The sequence below is a fragment of the Schistocerca serialis genome, chromosome 6 (genome assembly GCF_023864345.2).
Source record: "Schistocerca serialis cubense isolate TAMUIC-IGC-003099 chromosome 6, iqSchSeri2.2, whole genome shotgun sequence".
NCBI classification, from domain to species: domain Eukaryota; kingdom Metazoa; phylum Arthropoda; class Insecta; order Orthoptera; family Acrididae; genus Schistocerca; species Schistocerca serialis.
This window is the reverse complement of record NC_064643.1, coordinates 528145614-528167729: the sequence shown is the minus strand read 5'-3', so window position 1 is coordinate 528167729 and position 22116 is coordinate 528145614. Positions and strand designations below refer to the sequence as shown.

Genomic DNA, 22116 nt, shown 5'->3' with positions numbered 1-22116 from the left:
GCAACATCGTTGTTTCCATAATTTTCTGGGATAGCAAGGTTTGAGACAATAGAGATTAAAAGCCCGGGAGAATGATCTTCAAACGCAATCTGTAGTGAAGGAGTTACAGTTTAATTAGAAACCCGTGTTCATTAGCTTCTGAGCTGATTTTCACTCTCCTAAGGGAAAGGAAAACGTTGCAGGTACGGCAGTTTGTAAGTTTTGTTGATTTTTACGAAGTTTTGTTTATCAGGGCTGTATCTTGGACAGTTTGGCAATATAAGCTTTTATTACTGCAATATGTTGCAGTGCAGTAGTTGCAACTATATTTTTCTATTCTTCAAATTTTATCTGTATTACCATAAAAGCACAATAACTAATACCTCGGAATAGTTCATAGAAGACTAGTGCAAGGTTTCGTCGTCCGCCACCCGAAAGTGCTACGAACAACATAGCAAAGGGCAGTCGAACGCATCCTATCGGCACCAAAATTTGCTGTTCCTAGACAGAAGCTAAACCATCTTGTATGCAATATGTCTTTGCCTATCTAATCCGTTCTATAGTATCTATGAATACAGCTGTGAAGTTGTGGTGTGTGTGATATGTTATTGTTTGTAAAAGCGGATTAAGGTTTCTTGCGTTAGCTGTGATAAATCTAGATATGCTGCCCCATCTTGTAACAGGTTATCAGTTGGCGTAACGTATTGTTGTGCATTGCGATTAAATACAGTGTAATGAAATTTGTGCTAGGCGTAACTAATCCCAAATGTGGCCTGCTGAAGACCTCATGGGCTGAAATAACTGCGGCTTACTCAAGAAGGGTGTTAACGACGGCGAGAACTTCAATCTCCTACACATGTGCAGGTATAAGAACGACATAAAAGATGTTGACTCTTATACATAGAGTGAGAGTGACTAACGCTGACAAATGCCCCGAACACCAGATTAAAGTTTAAAGAGCCAAGTTAAGAGTACTGTTTGCCTTTGATGCACATCTTACACGTTTTGTAAACCATAGATTGAATGATATTGTTATTTCTCACAAACGATAAATCCATTTCTTTCGACCAGCCTTTTCTGTTGTAGACATCTCTCTTAAAACTTGGTATCCAAATCTTCCCCATTTGTGCTTCTGTACAGATAGACTCCAGTGCCATAATTGTCTTTTATGCTTCTGTCCAGACAGACTCCCGTACCATCACTGGTCGTACGTGAATGGATGCCCTCGGAAAATAGAACCATGTACTTACGCCAATTTCCCTGTTTGGAATGGGAGACATTACACCACTGGCCCCGACAAGAACGCGAAAGAAACAGGTGCCCCAGAGTTAGCTGAAGAGGAAAAGAAACTCTCGATATTCCAGAAATTTAAAGTAATGTACAAGAAGTATTGGTATGTTTTAGTACCAGTGCATCTTGTAACGTCCATTGGCTGGTTTGGTGGATTTTACTATTTAGCAAAAAGGTATTTTTTCTTGGCTTACGCAATATTTCGTAATAAATTATACAGCACGTGGGTGGTGCTACTTTGTTTACATACTGATTGTGTTGTTTACTTGTAAACATGTAAATTTAAGTTAAAAGTTTCACTTTCGTTTGCTTTTAATGTTTTTGCTATAGAATGAAACAACTATTATATTTTTAGTAGCTTATATGTGGTTTTTATTAACATAATCTTCTCATGAAGCAATAGGAACTATCTACTAAATTCACGTTATGTGTAATGCTCTCTGTTGAATGTATGTTGCATTGGCTGGAGCTAATGTGTATATTGAAACGCCTGCTGCTAGTTTTTCAATCAAATGTTATGAACACTCTAAATTTGGGCTAGAGTGTCTTGTCAAAATCTTGGTTGTGGTGACAGTTTGATCTGTACTAGCATAACTGATGTCTAGGTTAGGTTAGTAGATGGTAACTTGGTTGCGAGCTGGTGAAGCTAATAAATGTGACTGCCAAGTAAACATTGTGGTAACAGGCTAATCAGTAATGTAGCTTAGTGTTTACACTTGTGCCTTATTTAACTCACTTTTCATCATAAAAATGAAAACTGTGAGATAAATGCAGAAAATCTATCTTAAGTAACATTTCAGTTTCACTTATCCTGTAAATCTTATTTAACCAATGAGAAGTGTTTTAAGTGGCGAGCCAGAAAGCCTTCAGTAGAGTTCACAGTTTGTTTTCTCCCCAATGTTTCTTGGAATATGTAGTGCCAGTCAAAGATTGTGCTTATGTTGGGACACCGGGGTAACAGTTTAAAATGAAGTTGCCACCAGCACAGTGACCATGTTTGTTCTACATTTCTCCAACACAAAATCATCCAGTCAGCTTAAAAGACAAAGTGTCCTGTGAGTGGAGTGGGATATGTTGCTTGGAAATAAGTGACAGACATGAGACCAGCAGAAGTTCTCTTTTAGCCCATGGTCAGAAACCGTCAGAAACCGTCAGTGCTTTGAAAGTGTAAGAGCAGAAGTCATTTTGGAAATAATGTCTGAATTCCATTAACCATTACAAACCAGCTACTTAAAATTGAGCAAGGATGATTCGGGTAACAACAAGAAATTTCCTCATACGGTCGCATTTAGAAAGGGTATCTTGGTGAGTACACTACTGTTTACAACTCGTGACAGAGTACTTCTTAATTGCAGACAAGATTGCCAGTGTTCCAAATCATCTGCAGCACTGTTGAGGCAAGAAGGTAAAGCTGCGTTTCCAACTATGAGGAAATGTACAACCAACCAATTCTCACAGTAGGAGATGGATTCCACTGCGTGAGACAAGGAACAGTCCCATGGCCAAACCAGATTCATTGCCCCATGTTGCACCATCTGTGCTTGGGCATAAATATATGCTCCAGAGTTCTTTTAATAAAATCTGGCCTCGTGTATAGTATCCCACTGCTTGGAGTAGGCAATAATGATTCCTGTATTGAAACATGCCATAACTCATACAAAATTAAATAGTTACTAGAGCAATGCTGTGAAGAAAAGATGCTTGAGTCAGTGGTTGGCTGCCATCTCATGTTGTCTTGGTATTGTTCCATCTTTCAGCATTTTCTTTAAAGGAGAACAAAACTGCTTGGATGACTTCCTCCTACAGCTTCGTAGCTGAAGATTGTGGTGCCACCCATTGGCTTTGACCTGTGATACCAAGATGAACATCCTTGTTTCAAACTTAAACAATTTGATGTTCATGATGTCACTCCATGATACCACAGATCAATAGATAGCTTCAAAACCTAGTTCTAGAAATTCCATTCTGTAGCTCAAACAAAATCCACGATACCACAAAACCACACACAACTCGACAATACAGGTATCAAACACTTCACTTGATGTGGCCTATACAGCTAACACAAGGTCCACAGTACTACGAACCAAGACACTTCCATATAACTAATGTTGATAAAATAACCTCGCCAATATAGGTGAAACAAACTCCATGATCCATACCAGTCACAGTCCAACATAATTACCACAAACTAACAACACAACCCAAAAAATCAGAAAACTTGCATTAAAGAAAAATTGCATTAACACAAATTACAATATACAGGAAACACAAAGTTATGCACAAAAGCACACATACTACATAAAAAAAAAAAAAAAAAAAAAAAAAAAAAAAAAAAAAACCATGCATACAAACCAAATTCAGCCAACACACAAATCTGTTGTTGTTGTGGTCTTCAGTCCAGAGACTGGTTTGATGCAGCTCTCCATGCTACTCTAGCCTGTGCAAGTTTCTTCATCTCCCAGTACTTACTGCAACGTACATCCATCTGAATCTGTTTAGTGTATTCATCTCTTGGTCTCCCTCTACGATTTTTACCCTCCACGCTGCCCTCCAATACTGAATTTGTGATCCCTTGATACCTCAGAGCATGTCCTACCAACAGGTCCCTTCTTCTTGTCAAGTTGTGCCACAAACTCCTCTTCACCCCAATTCTATTCAATACCTCCTCATTAGTTATGTGATCTACCCATCTAATCTTCAGCATTCTTCTGTAGCACCACATCTTGTAAGCTTCTATTCTCTTCTTGTCCAAACTATTTATCGTCCATGTTTCACTTCCATACATGGCTACACTCCATACAAATACTTTCAGAAACGACTTCCTGACACTTAACTCAATACTCGATGTTAACAAATTTCTCTTCTTCAGAAACGCTTTCCTTCCCATTGCCAGTATACATTTTATATCCTGTCTACTTCGACCATCATCAGTTATTTTGCTCCCCAAATAGCAAAACTCCTTTACTACTTTAAGTGTCTCATTTCCTAATCTAATTCCCTCAGCATCACCCGACTTAATTCGACTACATTCCATTATCCTCGTTTTGCTTTTGTTGATGTTCATCTTATATCCTCCTTTCAAGACACTGTCCATTCCGTTCAACTGCTCTTCCAAGTCCTTTGCTGTCTCTGATATCTAGTGATGGCAAAAAGACTACTCATCACCACACTCTAATGTCCAAGCTAGGGTTCGTGAACCAAGAACCCCTCCAGATAGAACGCCATGCATTGTCCTGCTGACAACACCGCACATTGCTCCCTGGTCTGAGATGCAGCAATTTTGGTCGATCTCATACCTCCTCTGAAATGAGAAACTTCATACACGCAGCAGTTAAACCAAATAACTGTAGGAACTTAATCATGGACAATGTGTTGTTCCCCATTGCAACATGCAGACCTGCTCATGAACAAAACGTAAAATTAAATCTCCAACTGTAAGCAATGCACAAGACTACTAATTCCAAACCTGTAAATGACTCGATTGCCCTTAACTGCCACTATCCAATAAGTCACTAATAAATTGCCACTAACTCCTGCAATGAAACTTCCTGGCAGATTAAAACTGTGTGCCCGACCGAGACTCGAACTCGGGACCTTTGCCTTTCGCGGGCAAGTGCTCTACCAACTGAGCTACCGAAGCACGACTCACGACTGGTACTCACAGCTTTACTTCTGCCAGTACCTCGTCTCCTACCTTCCAAACTTTACAGAAGCTCTCCTTTGGAAGGTAGGAGACGAGGTACTGGCAGAAGTAAAGCTGTGAGTACCAGTCGTGAGTCGTGCTTCGGTAGCTCAGTTGGTAGAGCACTTGCCCGCGAAAGGCAAAGGTCCCGAGTTCGAGTCTCGGTCGGGCACACAGTTTTAATCTGCCAGGAAGTTTCATATCAGCGCACACTCCGCTGCAGAGTGAAAATCTCATTCTGGTAACTCCTGCAATATTATTCAGTCCATTTCAGATACACCACACTAACATGATGCTACACACAGCAACACAATTACGTCATGAGTCAGAGCATTTGGGTGGTACCACAGACTTGACCCGTGTTTATGGAAGTCTGCCAATTCTTATTTAGTCCATCCGTGGGAAACATTACTTCTGCTACTATGTCAAAGATACCCGTCTCGCAGTTATTTTCAAGAGAGAATGGGAGTGTTTCAGTTATAACTGTTTTTGCTGCAATTGTCATCAGTGTATCATTCATAGTAAGGAATCCTGTTAAGTGTTTACAGATCATGGAAATACGGAAGCGTCCGATCCCACCCGTCTGCTTTGACCCATGACGTCACAAATATGGCGGAAACAAAAACAAACGCACACACTTTCCATAAGAAGCCTAATGACACTAACGGGACAAGTGCGGGAAATGGGGTGTTTTGGGTGGGGGGCAAACTAAATATAAACAAATTTAGACGCCTTGCGTAGCTACAACGTGTAAGTGAAGACAGCCATGCATGAATACCCACCCACCTCCCCAGGGGTCGTAACCCCTGCAACCCATAGAAGATAAAGATGCTTCAGTAGCTGATTAGTGTTTTTGGTCTTTTTAAAAAAAGAATCTCACGGGATAGAACGAACAGATCAGAAAGATAAATATAATAAACTAAAACAGAAATTCGAGGAAATAGATAATTAAAATAAGTAATAGGTGTTTTTAATTAAAAAAAAAAATCTCACGAGATAGAAAGAACAGATCAGAAAAGTAAATAAAATAAGATAAAACAGAACTGGAGACAGCCACACTCAAACCAAACTCCGCGCCGTCATGACGTCACACACGACAACACCCTTACGTCACGGGTCAAAGCCGACGTGTTGGATCGGATGCTTCTGTCGACCCCAGATCATGAATAATTTTGCAGCCTTCAGCTTTTTGGTCCATATTTGCAACTGTTATGTGATTGATTCAGCTGACAATCTAAAAACTGGTAAAGGGCAGAAAACACTGATTTTATGTTTTTCAGTTTAGAAAGTGCTTTGTGTAAGTTTTAATTGTTCACATCGCTTTTGTGGCCATCATATCTCAAAATGAGGGACACTAAATTAAAATTTAATAAATGTATATTATTTCTGGGCCTAATCTTTGATGGGAAATTGACTTGGTTACCACATCTGAAAGATTTAAGAAGAAACTGCATAAAATCATGAAACATTTGAAAACGCAGATGAGCATAGGCCACTGACATGTCTCGTCTCTTGTATTTTTAAGAGCACAAATTGATTATACGAGTGCTATTTATGAACCAGCACAGACCTCTTATCTGAAGATACTAGATGCATCAAACATGAAGGCATCAGACTGTCATATGGTGCATATTGGACAAGTGCAGTTGTACATTTGCACGCAGAAGCTAGTGGACCACTGGTTTGAATATGCCAGTATCTCCTCATGGCAAGCAAGCTCTGAAAATATTGGCATTACCGCAGCAACTAACATTTAGTGTCATCAACCACCCAAATGTACAGGAGATTTTCAGAAATAATCGTACGTGGCAGCCATGACTTTTGGAATACTTTCTAAATAATGCCCATAAGGCAGCTGGAGGGGTAAGTGTAGAAGCATCTCTTCCACCTGTTATGCACACTTTCCCCTCTCATGTTCTCACTTTAGTTGCCACAAGTTGGAAGCTTTCAGCCCACGTGTCAAGCCACGTCTGGCAAATTACACCAACAGACAATGCTGTCTGGCACATGTATGCAAAGTTCATACATGACATTCACTTGAAAATTATTTTTGCCTGAAATTAATGTAAAGCGCATTGCATTAATGATTTTAGAATCAGAAGCAGACAGTGACTTATTTTAAACAATTTATTATGGCTGCAAAACCATACATCAGCAAATGCGTAGAAAATACTGTAGTGAAACAGCGGCCTCCCCATATTAATGGATTCTCATTTGTTTTAGACTTAACATTACAGCCAAATACATAATTTTTCTTATCTATTAAATTATAAACCTATTTTAGCTTTTATTGAGTGAACATTTAAGCCTTCTGCGACTTTGCACATTAGTTTCAACCTCGGTACAAAGCAGAAGAAACAGGTCGTCTAGTCCCTACAAGTAACACCGACAAACATACCAGCACAGGCATTGTACACCCAGAGGCCATTCAACCTTGTAATGACAGTGTTTTGTGATAGTGGCAAGGGGGGACGGACAGAGAGAGGGAACAGTGTTCACAGCTTTGTGAGGGGTTGGAGCAGGGGACATAAAATTTAATGCAATTTATTGCTGTTTAGTTGTCCTGAAGATACGTTATCTGAGGAGTCATTTGAAACAATGATAAGGCTTTCCATGTACTTTTCTTAGGTGCTTTCCTTCGGGAAGCCATTTTCTTGCAGATTTTCGGGGTTGGGTGTGTACTTACTCCAGTCTTCTGTTGTGACATTTGCTTACTCAAATAACTCCACATCTTTCAGTCTGAAAATGCAATTTCTGGATCCTACCCTTCCTTACACTAGGGCTCACATATCTTTTGTCTGGCTGTATTGGCAGTGGCATGGGGGTAGCCTCACAACCTTTTGGACCGTTTCTGCTGCTAATCTGCCAAATTTATATTGATTATAAAGGTGACTGTGGCATGTGACTTCCTCCAACATCTCTGCTGTTGTATAATGGCCAGAAACTGAAATAGTTTTCTGTTCTAGACACTGCAATTTCTTCATTCTTTGTATTTGAATTAGGAACTTTCTCCTTGAATGATAACTGCTGTTATCTATGATGACCACACAACCCTCTTCTAAACCATGTAAAAAATCCAAAAACCAGTGTTTAAATACATTGCCATTAATTTCTTCATGATAATCAGTGGCTTTTCAGGATGTAAATATTAGCGTTGTGGTTTTGAGAAAGCCATGTTAATGTGATCCATCATGACAGACAATGCGTTTTTTTCGTTTGGCAATCAATACTTTCAACCTGCCATTGCCTTCGAATCCTGCCAGATGTGCTTTCTCGCGTGGTATAGATTGAGCTAGGGTGACGATGATTTTCTGGTCTGATGACATGAATTTTTCTCAGAAAACTAGCCCAAGCTGCTACAATATCAGATCTCTCCTCTAGAGTGCATCTTTCATTGTTGCACCTTATGTACTTAAACACCAAAGATTTCAGAATTCTTCCGCTCGAATGGTGGCCCCCTGTGAAAGCACAACTATTGTTTAAAAATCTGCTATCTTTTGTCTTGTAGGATACTCACCACAGTCAAAAATTCCAGTACAGTACAATGAACATCATCTTTCTGGAAATCATACAAATCAGTGACAGTTCTTCTTTCACTAATATCTTCACACACACAGTTTGAAACTTAATCACTTGACCACACATTTCCATTGCTCATGGTTCTGCAAAAATTCTTTGTACAGTTTGTAGTGAAACACTCCACACCTTTGCTGTTGCTGCCCACAGTGCAAGTAAGTATTTCTTTCTTCTGACATTGTTTTTAAGGTTGCAAAGAACTTCGTATACATTGTATACAACACTTTTTGTTAGGCTCTCTGTGTCTTGGAACTTGGATCATCTTAACTCGCATCCAATAATAGTACCCAATGAAAATCGCTGCTCTCTTCGCGGACAGACACTTCCATTCAGTACGTACACAAGTAAAGCCTGGCTACAGGGCAGCAATATAGTTGCAAAGCTGTGCCAGCAGCAGTGTGAATGGAGCACAGCATTGCTATACAAACCATGTTATTGATAGTTTTTTGTTTGGTAGCTGTTGTTTCTTACAGTGTCCTCTGTATGGCACCCATCATGGAAATGACTGTGACAACAATGTGAGCTCAAGCAAGATGGACAAGACCAAAGGCTTCTCATTGGCACGCAGATATGGAGGGAAGTGAGAGGTGATAGAACTCTTCTATTCCTCTCAGCCACAACTTTTACTGCTCCAAAGTACAGTAGTGCTGAGTGTATGGGATCTCAAGATGTTGGAGCCAAGAATTGAACTGTTGCCCTAGTTACTTCAGAGGCCCACAGTGATTTTAAACTTGACTCTGTACTTCCGTCAATATTTTAAACATCTTGTTTCCTTCAGTTTTAACATGTGTTCCATTGTCTTATCATTACATAGAACATTTCTGCTAGACTGAACAGTGTATTTTTCGAGAAATTAAACTGTAAACTTCAGTTTTGTTAAGGGTAAAAACATGAAAGTAATCATGCATAAGTCCTATGTTCAGTGTTGCTTATTGACTTATTGACTTTTCACACAGCAGACATACAATATTTATTTTTGTTTTATTTGTTGATTTTAATGAGGGAAAGGTGAATCAGTTCAAATACCCTCTTCACTAAAATCATGTGCATCCTAACTACCACTGTAAATCACAGTTGCAGTTCGTCATCCACAGTGGATGTACTGATATTACCACTGTATTTTTCATATTGGATTTCAGTTGCTTCAGTCAGTGGAGATTTGATGTTAACCTGCTTCTCCTTTCGTACCTAGTTGATTGTTACCTTGAATCCAGCATTTTAGGACCTCTTCTCCTTATGATGCAATATATGCTGGAAGGCAGTGTCATACAGCAATTTGTCCTTTTCCTTAGTAATTGACCTGACATATTTTGTATATACCTTCCATGAATTTAAAAAAAATTGCTTTGGCATAAATATCTAGTACCAAACTTTGTCATGCAGCACACTACATCATGATACAGAATATGCTGCGTCACTTAAAAAACTCATTGATGCTGTGTAGTTGTAGACCATGTATAATGACCTCGATGTCAGTGGGACATTAAACCCCTATCATCCTTCCTTCCTTCCAGTGGCAGAATTTGGAGCAACTGCCACTTGTATTGTTAGCTGCTACGGAGTCACCGATCTCCTGTTAAAAACTGTTGTCGTACATAACAGCTGTGACTCCTTAGACTAGCTGTGTTAATACTCTTCTTTGTCATATGTAAAGCTGCTAACTTTAATTGTAATTCATCAAAAATATATTCCTTTTTTAATTGTTGGCTTTTAGTACATGGATTTACCAATGCACTTTTTCTTGTCAATCAGTTATTACTTGGTTGTCAGTGGCAACCACACCGTAGTCCAATAAATCTTCATTCAAAATGTTTAATTATTCTTAAATGATTCCATTTTGTGATTGCTGTGTTATTTCATGATTCTCTTCCAACATTATTTTGGTCTGCGTCCTGCTCTAGGGCACCAGAAGGTATTGTACCCATTAAATTTCAAAGTTTAAAATTTTCTGCTTTCAATGAGTGTGGTTTGGATGCTATTCTGATATCCCTTTCCTAAGTAGTTAACTGTTATCTTGAATGTAGAATTCAAGGACCCCTTCTCCTTATGATGTAATATACGTTGGAAGGCAATTTCTACTTTTCTTCAATAACTGTACCAACACTTTTTGTATATTTCTACCATGTATTCTTAAAAACCATTGTAGTATTTATCTTATAACAAATACTTCAGCCAAAAACAGAATACCAGCAGTGCCTTGGCCGCAATTCACAAAAAAACATATCATGACAAAACAAAATTTTCTTCATCATTTACTTACTTTTGGTTTGTGGCAGACACAATAAAGTTGATATCTGGTGCAAACTGTGAGCAAGTAGAGAGACAGGGAGGGTGATTGGGGGGGGGGGGGGGGAGCATATAGAGGTTCATGGGATAGAGGGGAGCCATCTGTGGTCTAGCCAGAGGTAGAGATAGAATCCTATTGGACTGGGACTCTTTCAGTAATTGTTTTGCGGAAGATACAGAGGTGGCATCCTCCGGTAGATCTTCAGTTACCTTCTGGACTGCTGGGAGATGTTTATGGAATTGTTTTGCTGCTGTCGACCATGTGCTGTAGCAGATAACAACTGGTTCAGGTGGCAAGGGGATATCTGGAAGTTGTTCTTTGAATGTCTGTATCTTGATTGTGCCTTAAAAAGAACTTTCTTCACCACAGAGATTAATTAATATACCATAGCGAATTCTAGCCTTACATGCTCTGCTGTACAACTCGTCAGATTCATGTTAAAAGCAGTCACTTCAGTTTTGATTTTCATTCGAAATTTGCCCCTATGTAATGCCCCATCAGCATGCTGAGTTAAGTGGGACTTTTTATCACTCAAGGCCTGATATCAGAAAGAAACAGGATGCTGTACAGAAGTGTGTATAAAATTATTTTGTGTTGTTAAGGGCTCTGGTACTTAATTTTTGCAAAATAAAAAAAATGACACAGTTTAGCAGTTTTATTTTCCAACGTCCTGTCACGGAACAGATTTTTGTTGCAACTCAGAACTTTTAAAAAATCAAAACTTGGTGTGCAATTTGTCCTATAGGTATGACATTTTGACTTTGCTTACTTTTTCTTTATGTCAAAACTGAACTTATCACCTTAAAAATTATAATAAAAGGAAGCAATTGGATCGCTGTGTCTCTCAGTAATGTTTTAAATAATATTTACAAAATGATCTGCTACACAAATGTTGTTGTTGTCAAAATATATGAGAAGAAATTCACAATCCTGAATTGGCAGGAAGAATTAAAAAGCATAAACACTAACCTCACTGTTGCAAGCTTGGCAGACTATAATTTTTCCACCTGTTTTATACGACTAGCGTTTGAACTAATTATTTTCACAATTTTCTTTGGTTGAACTATTCACACACTGAAACTAGATTAAACTTTGAACGGTGAACATATTACACTTTATACATCCATCAGTACACTATGTACTACTATTACTATTCGACAATTGCTTCACTTGTATAAATTGAGACTCTGTGTTTAACAAAGGAGAGAGAGAGAGAGAGAGATTTTTTAATCACAATGGCTAGTCAGCTTTAACTCTCCCCTTGTGTATGTGTCTTTTTATATGAGGTCAATTCAAGGCCTATGAATATCTTCCTTTATATAAACACGCAGCTGCCAGAATTCTATGAGCTACAGATTTCCCCCCCCCCCCCCCCCCCCCCCCCCCCTCAAATATCGGTTTCAGTACTCTTCAATCATTGTAAGCAATTCTAATCTTTTGAAAATACTAGAATGTTATGTTACATTAAAGAAATAGTTTCCTTTTAGGATTTTAAAGCTAAGGTAGTTGTCAGCTTCAAAATTGGCCTTTTTAGGTGCTATAAAATTAATGGTTTCAAGATTAATTAGTCATGAAATGCATAAGTGCAAATTTATTGGAAACTAGGAACTCAGGAAAAGAATAGCTTTTAACAAAAGGTCTGTGGTCTACTTATCATGTGCCACAGCTGATCAACCCATTTGTATACAATTTTTTGACGACAGATTTATCATAGGAATATGATTATTTTTACCATATGTTTTTGTTTTTAACGTGTACACTGAGATGACAAAAGCCATGGGATAGCGATGTGCACATATGCAAATAACAGTAGTATCGTATACGCAAGGCATAAAATGGTAGTACACATGAGGAGCTGTCATTTGCACTCAGGTGATACACATGAAAATGTTTATAATGTGATTATGGCTGCACAGTGGGCATTAACAAACTTAATGCAGAATGGTAGTTTGAGCCAGACACATCAGACGTACCATTTAGGAAATTTTTAGGGAATTCAACTCAAGACTTACATATTAGGGACGGTATAGTTACCATTGTTGTGCCCCCCTCATCTCTTTCTTTCTCCTCTCCATCATAGCTTCAAATTATTACCATTCTATTTCTCTTCCTCTAACCTATCTACCTCTTCTATATCTCTTTCACCCCATTCTATCTTCTTATGTCTCTGCTTGAGAATAACTCACAAGCTACAAGAATATAACGAGAAAATTCCCAACTAGCAATAGGACTGACATTCATAAAAGAAAAATATGTTTACTTTCATATACATAGTCATTACTATTATTATTATTATTATTATTATTATTATTATTGATTGTTATAATTATTTTTTGATTGTTATAATTATCATTGTACTACTATTATAATCTCTATTTTTTTCTTTAACATTAATACTGTATAACATGTTATATGTCCTTAGTGTTCTGTAGAAACTGAAATTTGTTGAATCTGAGTATGCCTGGTTAGGTGTAAGAGAGGGCCTGAAGGCCCTAATCTTGCCAGGTAAAATAAATGCATAAATAAATAAATATTCAGTAAATGTTTATAATGTGATTATGGCTGCACAGTGGGCATTAACAAACTTAATGCAAAATGGTAGTTTGAGCCAGACACATCAGACGTACCATTTAGGAAATTGTTAGGGAATTCAATATTCAGAGATCCACAGTATCAAGAGTGTGCCAAGCATACCAAATTTCAAGCATTACCTCTCACTGTGGACAATGCAGTGGCCGACAGCCTTCACTTAATGACTGAGGGCTGCAGTGTTTCGACAGACTTGTCAGTGCTATCAGACAAGCAAAACTGTGTGAAATAACCACGAAAATCAATGTAGTACATATAATGACTGTATCCATTAGGACTGTGCAGCGAAATTTGGTGTTAGTTGACTACGGCAACAGACTACCAACATGAGTCTTTGCCAACAGCACAACGTGCCTGCAGTGCCTCTTCTGGGCTCATGACCATATTGGTTGGACTCTAGACGACTGGAAAGCCATGACCTGGTCAGATGAGTCCCAATTTTGAGTGTAGTGCAGACCCCACAAAGCCATGAACCCAAGTTGTCAAAAAGGCACTGTGCATGCTGGTGGCGGCCCCTTAATGGTGTGGGTTGTGTTTATATGGAATTGAATGTGTCCTCTGGTCCAACTGAACTGATCATTGACTGAAAATGGTTATGTTCAGCTAGTCGGGGACCATTTGGAGCCATTCATAGACTTCATACGCCCAAACAACAATGGAATTTTTGTGGACGACAGTGCGCCATTTCACTGGGTCACAGTTATTTGAATTGGGTATGAAGAACATTATGGACAATTCAAGTGAATATTTGGCTACCCATGTTGCCTGACATGAATCCCACCAAACATTTATGGGACGTAATTGAGAGGTCAGTTTGTGCACAAAATCCAGCACCAGCAACACTTTGGAAATTATGGACAGCTGTGAAGGCAGCATGGCCCAGCATTTCTCCAGGGGACTTCCAATGACTTATTGAGTCCATGCCATGTACGACGATACTGGGCACTACACATTGAAGTTTGAATAGTTTGGCTCGAACCCCTACATGCTGTAGCATGAAAATACAGGGCGTTACAAAAAGGTACGACCAAACTTTCAGGAAACATTCCTCACACACAAATAAAGAAAAGATGTTATGTGGACATATGTCCGGAAACGCTTAATTTCCATGTTAGAGCTCATTTTAGTTTCGTTCTTCCATCTACGCTCAATGGAGCACGTTATCATGATTTTCATACGGGATACTCTACCTGTGCTGCTAGAACATGTGCCTTTACAAGTACGACACAACATGTGGTTCATGCACGATGGAGCTCCTGCACATTTCAGTCGAAGTGTTCATACGCTTCTCAACAACAGATTCGGTGACCGATGGATTGGTAGAGGCGGACCAATTCCATGGCCTCCGCGCTCTCCTGACCTCAACCCTCTTGACTTTCATTTATGGGGGCATTTGAAAGCTCTTGTCTACGCAACCCCGGTACCAAATGTAGAGACTCTTCGTGCTCGTATTGTGGTCGGCTGTGATACAGTACACCATTCTCCAGGGCTGCATCAGCGCATCAGGGATCCCATGCGACGGAGGGTGGATCCATGTATCCTCGCTAACGGAGGAAATTTTGGACATTTCCTGTAACAAAGTGTTTGAAGTCACGCTGGTACGTTCTGTTGTTGTGTGTTTCCATTCCATGATTAATGTGATTTGAAGAGAAGTAATAAAATGAGCTCTAACATGGAAAGTAAGCGTTTTCGGACACATGTCCACATAACATATTTTCTCTCTTTGTGTGTGAGGAATGTTTCCTGAAAGTTTGGCCGTACCTTTTTGTAACACCCTATATACAGGGTGAAGCGAAATTCGTGCACTCGAGCTTCGCAGCGTGACTCCCCACATGCCAGCAATAAAAAAATGTCTCTCGCAAAATTTCGGCCGGAAAGTATATGCGACAGAAAAAGTATGTTAAAGTGTGTCAATCTGGCAACACTGTAACCACACATATGGTAACTACCTCTGTCGGTACATTTTTGTTGTACTGTACTGTCGGTGCAATCGGTAGAGTTTTGGGTTAGCATGCAGGAGGTCGATGGTTTGATCCTGGGTTGGGGTAAATGTTTTTTATTTCATAAATGCAGTCCAAGTGGTGTGGTATCTGGCATCTTAATAGTCAACAGTGATTGTAGCGGATCCTCTAGAAAACATTTGAACTTACATACTGCAATTGTAGATATGGAAGATTGGTCAGCTTTGAAAGAAGCTCTTTCCATGTCGCAGGTGTGACTTTATTCGCACCACTTCCTCTACTAGATGCGAAACCTGTTTTCTTTGTACCCTCCTCCAATGGTCCCATAGATTAGTACCAACTATTATTCTTGCCTTGTTAAGGTTAGTTACATTTCGTTAGGGCCTTATGTTTCCAGTAGGACTAGCAACGTTCTTTGTGAATAACGCCCAAACTCAGTTACTATTTCTATGAGTTATCACCGTGGTCCCACTAATTATGCCTTTCAACACTGAGTCTGGTAACCACATACTGTTTAGTATGTATCTCAATCCATCACTGTTATTATTATTATTCTGTCGATGGGATTGTGGAAACATCACATCTATTACCGTTAATGAAACAGTGTAATTCGAAACCGAATATTTCACAATTAGCGGTGTCGGGATAATCATGTAGAAGAATACCTGCGAGAGGGTAATGCGCATTAGGTGGAACAGTGCACAGGACTGATGGCTTGTTTATACTGTATGCCCTGTCCCCCAGACAGGGACTAGTTGAGAGCGGTGTAGCACACCCGTGACAGAATCCCATGTATATGTGTACACGCATTGCATTTTCTCATTGTAAACCTCTAAACCAGTGTGGCAGACATAACACATACACAAATGATGAATATATAGATAAGCCTCTGGTCCTCGATGCATCTGATAACCGGGCTAGTGTTGCTGCTTGTGAATATGATGCTAGATATCTTCATTGACGCCATCCAAATAAAAATGTGTTTTCTCATCTGGGGCTGTGCCTTTGGGAGTCAGGTTATCACCTTCCACCATCAATTGACAGAGGTCGTCCATGGACTCGCCATACTCCAGCTACTGAGGAAGCTATTCTGGAGGTCATACACCAAGAACGTCAGCGAAGTACATGTAGCTTAGCAAGGCAGCTGCGTGTCTTGCAGTGCATGGTTGTTAACGTGCTGCACGATCCTCAACTGCACCCCTATAATTATGCTTTCGTGCAACATCTGCGTCCTGCCGATTGCCGTCAGCAAATGCAATTCTGTGAATGGTTCCAACAACAAGCCAATGATGACTTCAGGAACACTGTAATATGGTTGGATGAAGCAGCATTTCCTCGTGAGGATGTCTTCAATATGCACAATGCCCACCATTGGTGTGAGGTTAACCCGCATGCCACCCACAGCCACGGATATCAAGTTTGCTTTGGTGTCAATGTCTGGGCCAGAATATTGGGTGATAGGTGTTTGGGCCCCTACATGTTGCCAGACCAGTTGACTGCACAGAGGTATCATGCATTCTTCTCAAACAATCTGCCCGATGCGCTGGAAGATGTTCCATTACATGTTCGGCAGAGGATATGGTTTCAACATGGTATTGCACTTGTGCGCTCTGGAATTAATGTGGAACAGTATTTGGACAGAACATTACCACGAAAATGGCTCAGATGTGGAGGTCCAGTTGTATGGCCACCGCGTTCACCTAACCTAAATCCCCTGGATTTCTTCCTCTGGGGACACCTGAAGGAGCAAGTGTACTCTACTCCGCAGACGAAAGTGGAATAATTAGTAGCGTGTGTTCATGCTGCTCTTGTTACTGTGGGCAGCTTTGCTGTGAAGGGTCCAGAGCTGTATGATCCGGTGGGTTGTGCAATGTTTCAACGTGCAGGGAGGTTGCTTTGAGCATCTGTTGTTCAGAGGACAACATATTCTGTTGTGATGGTCATGCGGTCATTAATAGTGGCATTATTATTGTCACCAGTTGCTAATGTGCAACATCAGAGCGCTCATATTACTTGTAGTATAAATGGCAAGTAGATGTTTTGTTATTGTACTGTGCCATCATTTTTAGCACCTTGAAATTGATATTGTTTTTGTAGTTATTCTGTCCTAAGGCAGGTCATTTGGCTCAACTGTCTACTACTTATCTATGTAACCCCATATTTGTTGTGTTCAGCCTTGCAAAATGTTATAAATTTGAGATACGTATGATCTAAGGAACGGTGTATATTACAACCTGAAAATCAGAATCAAATTAGCAAATAAAAACAATGTGCCCCAACCCAGGATTGAACCCTCGACCTCTTACATGCTAACCCAGAACTCTATCAACTGCACCAACTGTACAGCACGAGTAATATGTGCTGACAGAGGAAGTTACCATTCATGTGGCTACAGTGTTGCCAGATTGCCAGTCTTTAACATCCTTTTTCTGCTGGTTGTACTTGCGGGACGAAATTTTGGGAGAGACTTTTTTTGTTGCTGGCATGTGAGGAGTCGCGTTGCGAAGCCCGAGTGCGCAAATTTTGATTCATTCTGTATATATTTGTTACACTCTACTTATTTGAGTGGCCCAGAGATGTGGCTGGTCTCAGTGTTTGGCTACGTTTTTCATCATAGGGTGCCATCTCACACCTGTCATAAACTCAGTTTTTAAGCTGAAATAAAATATAACAAAACAATGCAGGCAAGTAATGCGGTGAGATTTAAAATATTGAGTCACTCATGTTGATTTATAATTTGAACAAGTAGTTTATTTTTCTTCACTATAGTCACTAAACACTTAAAATGCAGTTTGAGGGGCTTTTCCATAAGGGCAGCCTTTAACAACTGATGCTCCAACACTTCACAATAAAATTCATATGTCGCGATCACGGCACTCAACAGTCTGTTCACAAATCACAAAATACACTCTTTTCTGCTGTCCTAAACCACTATATTGCGCTGAACATTATCGCTTTCGTACGTGGCTACCAACCCACTACCACCCCCAGATGCGCGGCATGTCCAGCTCTTAGCGTCGCTCAGAACCAAGTCCCCTGTCACCAAAGATGGCCGCCCTATGCACCCTCGAAATGACTGCCTAACTCAAAACAATGTTTTACAAAAATAATTACAAATATTGTAAAACTAAAAACTAAACACAAAAACACTTATTATACATTGAAAAAATGGAAAATTTTCTGTATCTGCAATCGTTTTTTCACAGTTAATGTTCTTGTGGCATGATATTGCTTTTCCTGAATTTTTGATACTTAATTATGTCTTTAAACTTTAGAATGCTGCTGCTGGTTTTGTCTCTTCAAATTTATTTATTACCATAAACACAGTTTCTCTCAGTTGAATCCTATATTCCGACCTCTCATTCAAAAATGGTCTAGATACTGCTAAATCAGCTATGATTGCTCGATGCAGCTCTACTAGTCGCATCCGTAGGCACTTTGTTTATATCATTCGGCCAAAGCATTGCCGAAATATTAGCTTTTGAACTTTCATAAGGTTACAGTTTTGTAGACAACTTTTAAACCATTGCATATTTTTGTGGTGCATCTAGATAATTTAGCTTTACATATTTTTCTGTCCATGAGTGCCAACTCGCACCTTCGTGTCGCTCTTAGTTCTGTTTTTATTAATTTTTCTGTGGCATATAAATTTCTCCAAGAGCACAAACATGGCCAATGCGCCCCTGCCAAGTGTCCACTCGGATTTTTCCAACGCCGCGTACAAGCTAGCCGCTTGCCATGGCCCCATAGCAACCGCCAGCCACGTGGCGGGAAACTGCTGCTCTAATCTCCTGCCACGGCTTGTACAATCACACGTCAGACTGCCGCACTATGCTGGGCAAAAGGAGGTCCAACAGTGTATTAGGAGGTATCCCATGATTTTTGTGGTACTCCCTGAAGTGTTACTCATTCATCATAAATATTCACACTTAGTTTAGTTGTGCATCCTGTATCATGAAACGATTGTCCATATGTAGGCCAAGTCTACATGTATTGCATTCAAAACAGGTTTCTCCATGGCACCCTCAATCATAAGAAACTTTGCACTTTCCTGAACAGTTTTCTTCAGAGTCAGTGTTATTTTCATTTGAAGATATCCCCATCTTTTGGCTTGAAGCCTTTGTGGATTTTCTGCTTTGCTCAGTTATACTATACAAAGTGTATGGATAGTTAAATTCTTCAAAAGCTGCTCTACCCCATTTAGCTGGAACGTTGTTGACCTCATCCTCTTGGGTGCTGGGTTCAGTATGTGGTAAATTACACTTTCATTTGGCAGTCTGTTTCCTTGCACCACTTGATGTACCTTCTCATAAGTGGATATGAGGACAGATGCTAGTCGTGTATGCAACTGCACTCATTCTTGAATTGTAAAAAGAGAGAGAGAGAGAGAGAGAGAGAGAGAGAGAGAGAGAGAGAGGGGGGGGGGGCAGGCTTTATCTTGAAGCATTGACAAGAAGTGGACATTTTTCTCATCAGCTCATTTCACTGTAAGAACATTGTTCAATGATATGAATGTTAGTTCACCCTTTCTCAGGTTAGGTCCTCTGGACAAGGGTGGCAATTTTTTCTTTGTTGGTCTCTCAGCCCTGACAGCGTGATTGCTACTTTCTAGCAATTCTCTGGACAAGTTGGGAGAGCTGTACCATTTTGTCCATGTAAATAGTTCTCCAATGCCCAAACAGTCTCTCAGAATTCGAGCAAAATCTTTTCTATTGATGGGAACGTGACAGCCACATCACCATTCTCTTCCTCTTTTATGGTATGTGTCTTCAGATTATAACATTACCCATTCTTTGACGAGCATAAACATCATATATGCTTACGCAAACTGATCTCTCTTTAATGGATTATATTGAACATATGGAACTCTGCCACTGAAGTTCATCAAGCATTCATTGATGTTGACATTTTTGCCAGGAACAATACTACTAGAAATCTGTTGATCAGTTGTGAAATAACTAGTTTTACCTTCCACAGTTTATCATGTTATGTTTTAGTCAATTGATAGCAAAGTGCAGATACCTAGATATAGCCTTGAATCTTCGTAGTGACATTGCTTCAGCAGATACTAGAGTCTCAGATATTTTTATTTTTGACCAATTGTCTTTATTGAAGGTTTTCATGTCTGTTACATGAGGACACAGACAGCAAAGTGCACCTTCAATTTATCACCTATTACAGGAAACAAGCATGTGTTGTCACCACTTGAATTGATAGCAAGTAATTTTGGTGCACAAGAGTTCGACATGTCTGAAAGAACAGACACCGTATCCATATAAGTAAATAGTTCTGGCGATACCGGCCGTGACCTCCTCCTTCTGTGCGGATGCACACATATTCCCCGAACTCTTACGGGACTTGGAAGAATGTCATTCCACGAGTAATGAGTGTGTTGGGGTGAGACACTACGAATGTAGTGTGTGGACATACAAGGTGAGACTGTGAGTCTCGCAGGACGCGCATGCGCGAGATAGTCCCTGCAGTCGCGCTATTCATCTGTGTCCTCAGTGACTCAGATGGATAGAGCGTCTGCCATGTAAGCAGGAGATCCTGGGTTCAAGTCCCGGTTGGGGCACACATTTTCACCTGTCCCCATTGATCTATATCAACGCCCATGCGCAGCTGACGGTATTAATATAATTCTAATTTCGTTCTAGACGGCTGCAGGTCATCAATGGTGTCTGTTCTTTCAGACATGTCCGAAAGAACAGACACCATATTCATATAAGTATATTTAAGATATACCTCCCATTTTTTTCTCAGTGCTTCAGATTGTTGTGTGGCAAGTTCTGCACCCCTTACACTGTCCTACAAATTTTCAAAAGTTGAACGTATCGTGAAGGAAAAGTTTCATGTAAGTTTTAAGGGGCACAGAACATAAAAATTATGTTTACATTTATTTATTAGCTCTTGCTTTTGACATAATGATACTGAATACGTGAATCACACAGAAAATATGAAAAATATGTGAAAAACATGTAAACATGAAAAAGAGTCAGTTACCTTAAAAAACTTTTGTGTGTGTGTGTGTGTGTGTGTGTGTGTGTGTGTGTGTGTGTGTGTGTGTGTGTTCCAGGACTATCCCCTTTCACATCCAGCAATGATCACTTAGTGTGACAGCATTCCATTTCTCTTTATATCTTTGCTCAATCACTAAATATCATGAGGGAACCACTCATCATGTTCATTAATCACATCACTACGATTTGGTGGCAAGGAACCTAGGTGTGATTTCAAAAAGCGCATTCTTTAGTTACGTATTACACTAGAGCTGTTTATGCAAGCACATCAAATCATCTCAAAGTCCTTTGAAATTTTTAGGTTTGAACTTTACCAGGAAGCTGTTCAAAACATTCTTTTGACGTATTTAACTGAATGCAGAACCATTTGCATCTAAATGTTTTACAAAATTTATCATAGCCCCTGTTTTATATGAAGCGCTAGAAGCAAAACTTTGTTTCGCCCTATCAGTGGTTTGTACAATACATTTTTCATTCTGGGATTTAATGACTGTCTCATGGGCCACCATTGCTGAGAACAGTGTTTGTCTGTAGTATGGCTATCCCATTCGCAAAGGAAACAACAGTGTGTGGTGTAACCAGATTGCATCCCTAATAAAATGGTAATAACTTCAAAATCTCCACACACTTTCCACTGATATCTCATGTAGACTAATCCTATGAGGATGTTTCTCATATTTGTATGTTTCTTTTGTATTTGTAGCATATGCTACAGGAACGGAAGGGAACTTG

At 39.7% G+C, this 22116-nt stretch overlaps 1 protein-coding gene across 2 annotated transcripts in view; it reads left to right on the top strand.

Annotated features, from left to right (window-relative positions):
* Positions 1-525: 525 nt before the first annotated feature.
* Positions 526-22116, top strand: part of LOC126484439 (uncharacterized protein C18orf19 homolog A) — a 70817-nt gene continuing 49226 nt past the window's right edge. Inside the window, exons 1-2 of one of the 2 annotated variants that reach the window (XM_050107957.1) lie at positions 526-843; positions 1162-1444. In XM_050107957.1, the coding sequence (XP_049963914.1) occupies positions 714-843; positions 1162-1444 (413 nt within the window). In that variant the 5' untranslated portion in view covers positions 526-713. The remainder of the gene's footprint in view (positions 844-1161; positions 1445-22116) is intronic. The other variant, XM_050107958.1, reaches the window with a different exon arrangement.